Source organism: Aplysia californica, unplaced genomic scaffold (genome assembly GCF_000002075.1).
Source record: "Aplysia californica isolate F4 #8 unplaced genomic scaffold, AplCal3.0 scaffold00014, whole genome shotgun sequence".
NCBI lineage: Eukaryota > Metazoa > Mollusca > Gastropoda > Aplysiida > Aplysiidae > Aplysia > Aplysia californica.
This window is the reverse complement of record NW_004797284.1, coordinates 2766712-2773939: the sequence shown is the minus strand read 5'-3', so window position 1 is coordinate 2773939 and position 7228 is coordinate 2766712. Positions and strand designations below refer to the sequence as shown.

Below are 7228 nucleotides of genomic sequence, written 5' to 3'. Positions count from 1 at the left end.
GGGGGGTTAACATGTTTGTAAATTTTGACAAACTTCTCTTATATCAAGAAGCGCCCATCGATATAGGCATCGTTGCTTCCGTACGATACAGGCCAGCATGACACAGAATCAACTTACAACGTCTAACACTAGCCACGGGGAAGTACGTAAAATGTACGAAATATAACGTTTGCCTATTTTCCGAGCTCTACTGTATCCTATTCTTGATTTGGTGAAAATTGAAAAGACAGCATGGCTAGGCTAACCACACCTTCTAAAGCAATTACAAGGAAAACGTCGACACAAATCAGATATTATTACATAACTACTGGGCTGGTCTCCCATACAAACATATAAAGAACATAATATTTAATCCAATGAGTCTGTCAGCTTATTTGCCAAGAGTGTTCTTGACACATCGGCCTCCTAAGAAGTCCCCGGTGCACTGAAGACCCAGATGCCAGCAACATTCTCCGATAAAGGCGCCGCACTCCTGCCCCTCATAACCACACTGTGGGAAAATAGGAAGTATAAGCAATGCTGGATACAATGTACGCACATGGAAAGTATACATTATGCTGGATGCACCTTAGGAAAATAGGAAGTATAAATAAATTATGCTGAATGCACTGTAGAAAAATGGAAAGTATACAGTATGCTGAATGCACCCTTATAAATTATAAATAAATTATGCTTAATGCACGTGGGTAAATAGAAAGTATAAATAAATTATGCTGGATGTACAAACCTGTGACCCGTCAAAGACGTTCGTACCGAACAGAAAATGATGAATTTTGAAAACCAAATGTAAAAAGAAAGCATATTTTTGACGAACTTTTATATCAGTTTATTGTCTTTGTTCAAGGTCAGAAGCAAAATACAGAGTCTGGAAATGCATCAAAGACGTTCTTTTGTTGGAAATGGTGTTTTCAAAATGATAGTTTTTAAATTTATAAAAGATACTGTCAAAACAGTAAAATAGATAACCCACAGCTAACACGAGGATGAAGTTTTTTTCTTAGCGCCGACGCAAACTGCCGGGACCAATAAATGATTTCTGAGAAGAACGATCGAGTCCAGGTAATATTTAATTCTCTTGAATATGGACGACAGGTTGAAGGGAAAGTATATTTTTTCCATCCTAGTTGATCCAATCAAGAATTTATTGTATTTCTGTCCTTCTTTTTATGTTTCTCACCTGTGCCTGCAAACATTGGTTGTTGAAGCATCCCATGGGTCCATGGCCGAGATACTGACAGCACGGTCTGTTGGCAGTGCAGACTGTACCCCAGGCAGCACACTGCTGCAGAACAGAAAGAGGACACCTTTCCTGTTCGCTTTCATCGTTTTACAACTCTCGTAATGGGTGATAGGAAACAAATCGGTACACTAGAATTACAATTTTCTGTCTTCCCTGTATCTTGTTTTGAGCAAGTGGACGTGAACAATTTTGAGTTTTACAACAAATAAAGCTTTTTATAATGCAATTATTTGAATTATAGCTTGATAACGACTCCAAATGACCTTACGATTTAGATAGAGCAGATAGAATATCTAGTTTCTGATCTCGGGGTGGTAATAACTCAAAACCACCAAAAAATGCCGGATAGAACTTTGTAATTCTGAGGTGTAGACAGGAAACAAAAAAATGTTAATGTAGGTGTTTTAATGCCCCTGTCGACTCAATAATATAGATCATCTAGGAAGTGGGTTTCGACCGTGCCTTTCAGAGCCAAGCCAGTCTGACAGGAATATAAAATCGTAGCAGAAAGACCGAGATGCTGGATAAAAATATCCCCACGCGGGAATCGAACTCGGGTCTCCTGCGAGCGGCGTCGAAGCGTCTAACCACTACACTACACACGCCAGCAGAAAAATGAAAAGCTGGATGGGTTTGGTGCAAACAACCCTGCCTATAATGTTACGATGAGAACTACATCCCCCTCTTAGCGTATGTCTCTTGCGCGACGCGACGCGACGCGACGCTAGCGTCGTCGCGTCGTATACGCAGTCGCTAGCGATGAGTCAAGAGGTTTGTATCCTTTAACGCGACAACATAATAATAAACGAACAATAACAACTTAAATTAACCCGTCCTTTTTTCTTCATACATCAGTTCAAGTTTTCTACGTGACCCTTGATCTGCCTTTGCCCCTTTGCCTTTTCCCCCAAGGAGGCAAAATGTTCAAAGCCTTAATGACAATTCAAGCTGGTCAGCTTCGTTACTACTGTAGGTAGGGAACTCAAAGAAGAAGAAGAAGAAGAAGAAGAAGAAGAAAAAGAAGAAGAAGAAGAAGAAGAAGAAGAAGAAGAAGAAGAAGAAGAAGAAGAAAAAGAAGACACTAATGTGTGTCATGTGAATAGATACCTGGCCATTGCTTATGACTTGAGCAAGGAGGGCAGCTGCAATCCAGTCCTCCCAGTCATCCGCTCTTGCCACAGATGCAAGGGCACAGACCCCCAACAAAGCTAGAAATAGGACTTTCATTGTGAACCTAACAGGAAACAAACTAAAATATATTACTGGAAAGCATTAAGAAAGTAAATAAAAGTTAAAAGGAAAAACAAAGTATACAGGAGTCATGATAAACATACATGTACTTAAGGAAACAGACGAAAATACAGGACTCGTAAATATAAAAAACAGACAAAATTAATGGATACGTAATAAACATAATTAAGTAAACAGACAAAAATATAGGCGCCACATACAAAAGAAGTAACAAAGAAAAGAATACAGAATTCATAATCAAAAAGAAAAAAAAGAAAAAAATACATTGACAGTATTATTCAACAATCCAATAAATCCAAGAAACCAATAAATCCATCCAACCAATAAACAAGTAGAAAAAAAAAACAATTCTAAAACTAACTGTTCAATAAGAATTGAGATAACATAGGAGGACCCTACCCCCACCCTGAAACCCCTGGGGTTTTTAAAGTACATAAAAGACGTGAACCCTGTCAGTACTCTCAAAATCAGATAGCACAAAGAAGTAAGAAAGGACAACAGCACAATAATACAATCATTTAAGTGAATGAGCTTGTGGTGGTTTGTGTATGTGTGTACTTGCTTGTACGTGTGTGTGTGTGGGGGGGGGGATTCCACATGTATGTGTGCCTGCGTGTGTATGCTTGTGTGTGTGTGTGTGTGTGTGTGTGTGTGTGTGTGTGTGTGTCCCCCCAATATATATCTCTATATTCCGATATGTATATATATACATATATATATATATATATATATATTCATATATCAACACCATAAACATATATATAACATATCAGCAAAACAAATTTGGATGCTGTTGCCAGCCTTTTTTTTAAATCAAAGTTTCTTTCAAAGACCACAGAATTGAAAAAGAGAAATCTGTACGAATGACGAAGTTATGCTTCTTTTTTTTTTAATTTTAAAAGCCCCAAACAACGCTTCCTTAACTTCAAGCGTTCTCGAGTGACCAAAATACGCGCCCTCAATGAGGAAGATTTAAGTGACCGGACGTCATAGAGTGCGACTTACTTGCTACCTTAGCGCTAGAAAGTTCTATCTGACATTTTTGACCGTTTTGAGGTACTAAGACCATGAGGTCAGAAAACAATTAATGTTCTACCTGCTCAATACAAATATTAAGATCATTCGATGCCGTTATCAAAATACTCAAAGAATTGCATCCCAAAAAGCTTTGCCTGTGAAACTCACATTGTTTTACAACACATTTCTCAAAACTGAGCAGATAGAACTTTGGAAATCTAGTGTAGCGAAATTGTGGGGTACAAATAGATCCCCCCCCCCCCTTCTTCCCACCAAAAAAAAAAAAGAAAAAGTTAAAAGTTAATCGCGCTAATCGGGGACTGGCGTCACGGCGATCCAAGTGTTGCCACATGGAGAGTTGCTCATTGAGTCACAAACACTGAGCCAACTGCAAGGTGTAGGGAAGTTTTTGAAACATTAACATCTATGAGGAAAAATCGAATTTAGGCCCAGTTTGGTGGTGGGAAAAGTTAAATGCTCTCTGAACTGTTTTATCTTTGTGATACAATACTGTATATTGGGCTTTATTCGCGGGCTTTTTTTAAATCGCATTTCAATCTTTTGTTTTTATTTTAAACATTCTGAATTCCCGATTTGAGTCGCCTAGTGTCATGTATGTTGTTTGACGCACTCCTAATTGTTAACAGATACAAGTATACAACCATCCCATTTAAAGTGTATGTGAACTGGGGGGGGGGGGGTAAAACTAACAGAACGCACAATTTCGACGGAAACAATATTTACCAAAATCAGCGCAAACTTTCTCTCACAGATGTCCTGGCGATGGAAGTAATTGCCTGGTTGTGTGAGCTGGACATTTTATAGTCTCCCTGTGCACATCAGATAAGAGCTTAATAACTTTCTGCTGGACATCAAGGACATTACCGACATTGATCGGGTAGATTTGATTTGGGACTGATTATTTCTGGCTCATTTTTTAAATCAGTTTTTACAGTGCACATTACGACTGGCCTAGCAAAGACAACTTGTCGGAGGGCTCTGTGTGACAGCTTGTGTTGGTCTCATTAGTCACAGGATATTAGCTCCCGGATGAAGCGGGTGGAGATGTAGGGGGCCAAACTGCAAGAGATTAGCATCCGGTCTAAGGGTCATCTTGCACCATCTGTATGACTGCCCATTTCTCCACGCCTCATCCCCATGCCTCCATTCCACCTCACCTCACTTATGGTTCCCAATGGATTTTTAAAAAAGGGAGGGGTGTTATGAATCTGCAGATTGCACCCCAGGTGGAAGTAAAACCCCTGTAGTAACGAAGGAGAAAAAGAATAACAACATTTATATGGCGTTGTGGGGAAATCTTGTAGTCATCAAAATCATACCATCGAAAACACGGACATATAATTGTTGCATCCCGTTCAGCAATTTTTATCGATTATTTTTTTCATAATTTTTTTTCGGGGGGGGGGGGTTAAACCTTTTATATCCATTTAAAACAAATTCCTGAGAAGATTTTTACTGAAAACTATCTATATTCTGCCGTGCCAAGCGAAGGCCATGGGGAGCTATTTTCGGAGCTTAGACGGAACATTGTCTCGTAGAGAATTTTGACCAGAGAGACGCTATCAAGTGAGACAAATGTGGGGTTTTCCTGACTTTTAGGGGACGGACCTCGGCTGCCCCTCCTCGCTCGTAGATATACAAGTGGGATGAACAAGAAAAATAGTGTCCGAACAACTAAGATAGCAACTAAGCGATCATCATCAGGATCATCATCATCATCATCAGGATCATCATCATCATCATCATCTCATCATCATCATCTTCAGGAGCAGCAGCAGCAGCACCACCACCAGCTTTTGTCACCCTGTACTGGAGAGTAGGCCTCCAACTAGAGCCCTCCATGTTTCTTGTACATGTATTTCTGTCTTGGGATACGGTTTCCACTTCTGTCCAGGTGCATCCATTTCCTTTAGATTCAAATCTATGTCCCTCTTACAAGTTCTTTTAACTTTTAGGCCTTCCTTTCTTTCCCTTCCCTTGTATGACAGTTACGTAGTAAACATCAACAAAAAGAGAAAGGCAACAAAATCAGCAACAACTACAACAACAGCCACAACAACAACAAAAACAACAATAACAACAACTATCACGACAACAACGTCGACAAATAACCCCATATAAACAAAAACTGTTTGTTGTTGTTCGTCCTTCGCATATGAAGATGACCATGACTTCACAAATTGGTCTGTTGACGGTTACTGTGAGTCCGGAGATGGCTGATTAGTCCTATCCGGGCTCGAAAGGTTCGCCCACATTGTGGGCACGGGTAGTCTGATGTTGGACTTGTGGTGGAGGCAGGTCTGGACTTGCGCACGTTGCGTTTTTGTTTAGCCTCGGCGATTCGCTTGGCCTCTGCTGCTTTGGCTCCCTTCGTTAGCTTGAACGCCACGTTGGACAATCTTGGGCCAGCGTTTCCCACGAGTCGTTCAGGATTCCAAGTTCCTTGAGGGAGACTTTGAGGCAGTCCTTGAAACGTTTTTTCTGCCCCCCAACTGAGCGCTTGCCATGAAGCAGCTCTCCATACATCAGCTGTTTGGGCAACCTGCTGTCCGCCATTCTGATCACGTGGCCGGCCCATCTGGCTCGCGTTTTGTGGAGGATGGTATAGATGCTGGGTGTTCCGGCTCGCTCTAAAACAGCAGTGTCTGGGGCTTTGTCCTGCCATCGGATGCGGATGATTTTACGAAGACAGCTCAGGTGGAACCGGTTGAGCTGCTTGGCGTGTCTGCTGTAGACAGTCCAGGTCTCGCTGGCGTAGAAAAGAATGGTAAGAGCCACTGCCCGGTAGACCTTCAGTTTTGTGGAGAGGCTGAGTCCTCTGCGCTCCTAGACATTCTTGCGAAGCCTTCCAAAGGCGGCGCTGGCCTTGGCAACTCTGGCGTTTATTTCAGCATCTATATGAACGGCTCGTGAAAGTGTGCTGCCTATGTATGTAAAGTGGTCAGCTGCCTGGAGTTTCTGTCCCTTCACCATGATGTATGGTTGACCAGGGGCTGGTTGGTACAAGACTTCGGTTTTCTTGGTGTTGATGGTGAGGCCGTAGTTGTCACAGGCTAAGGTGAGACAGTTAATTTCGTTTTGCATACACTCTTCTGTGCTAGCGTTGAGTGCACAGTCATCGGCGAAGAGAAGTTCCCTGATGACTGTTTCTTTCACCTTGGTAGCAGCCTGGAAGCGCCTGATGTTGAACAGCCTGCCGTCGGTTCTGTACCTGATCCGGATGCCATCTTCACTGCTGTGGAAGGCATCTGTTAGCATGGCGGAGAATACCATGTTGAAAAGAGTTGGGGCAAGGACGCACCCTTGTTTAACGCCGTTGGTCACAGGGAAGGTGTCTGACTCGTCTCCGTCCCCTAACACCTTCACCATCATACCATCGTGAAGCTGTCTGACGATGGTAATGAATTTACTTGGACATCCATACTTCTCCATGATCCGCCACAATCCTTCTCTGCTGACAGTGTCGAAGGCCTTCGTTAAATCCACAAAGGTCACGAGTAAGTCGCAGTGTTGCTCCTGGCATTTTCCTGGAGTTGGCGGGCGGCGAAGATCATGTCTGTAGTTCCTCTTTTGGCCCGGAAGCCGCACTGAGTCTCTGGGGGGAGTCCCTGTTCCAGGTGATGGAGGAGGCGGTTCAGTAGGACGCGGGCCAGAATCTTGCCGCTTATAGACAGGAGTGAAATTCCCCGGTGATTATCA

General features: G+C 42.4%; 1 protein-coding gene across 2 annotated transcripts; it reads right to left on the bottom strand.

Annotated features, from left to right (window-relative positions):
- Nucleotides 1-39: 39 nt before the first annotated feature.
- LOC106012377 lies at nt 40-4318 on the bottom strand. Of its 2 annotated transcripts, XM_013085195.2 has the most exons (4): nt 4253-4318; nt 2348-2474; nt 1178-1282; nt 40-490 (listed from the first exon to the last, which is right to left on the bottom strand). In XM_013085195.2, exons 2-4 carry the CDS (start codon nt 2465-2467, stop codon nt 371-373), a joined length of 345 nt encoding a protein of 114 aa, XP_012940649.1. In that variant the 5' UTR covers nt 2468-2474; nt 4253-4318; the 3' UTR covers nt 40-370. The 2 variants fall into 2 exon arrangements, with proteins under 2 accessions (XP_012940649.1, XP_012940654.1); XM_013085200.2 differs by lacking the exon at nt 4253-4318 and having other exon boundaries at nt 2348-2609.
- Between the last annotated feature and the right edge of the window lie 2910 nt (nt 4319-7228).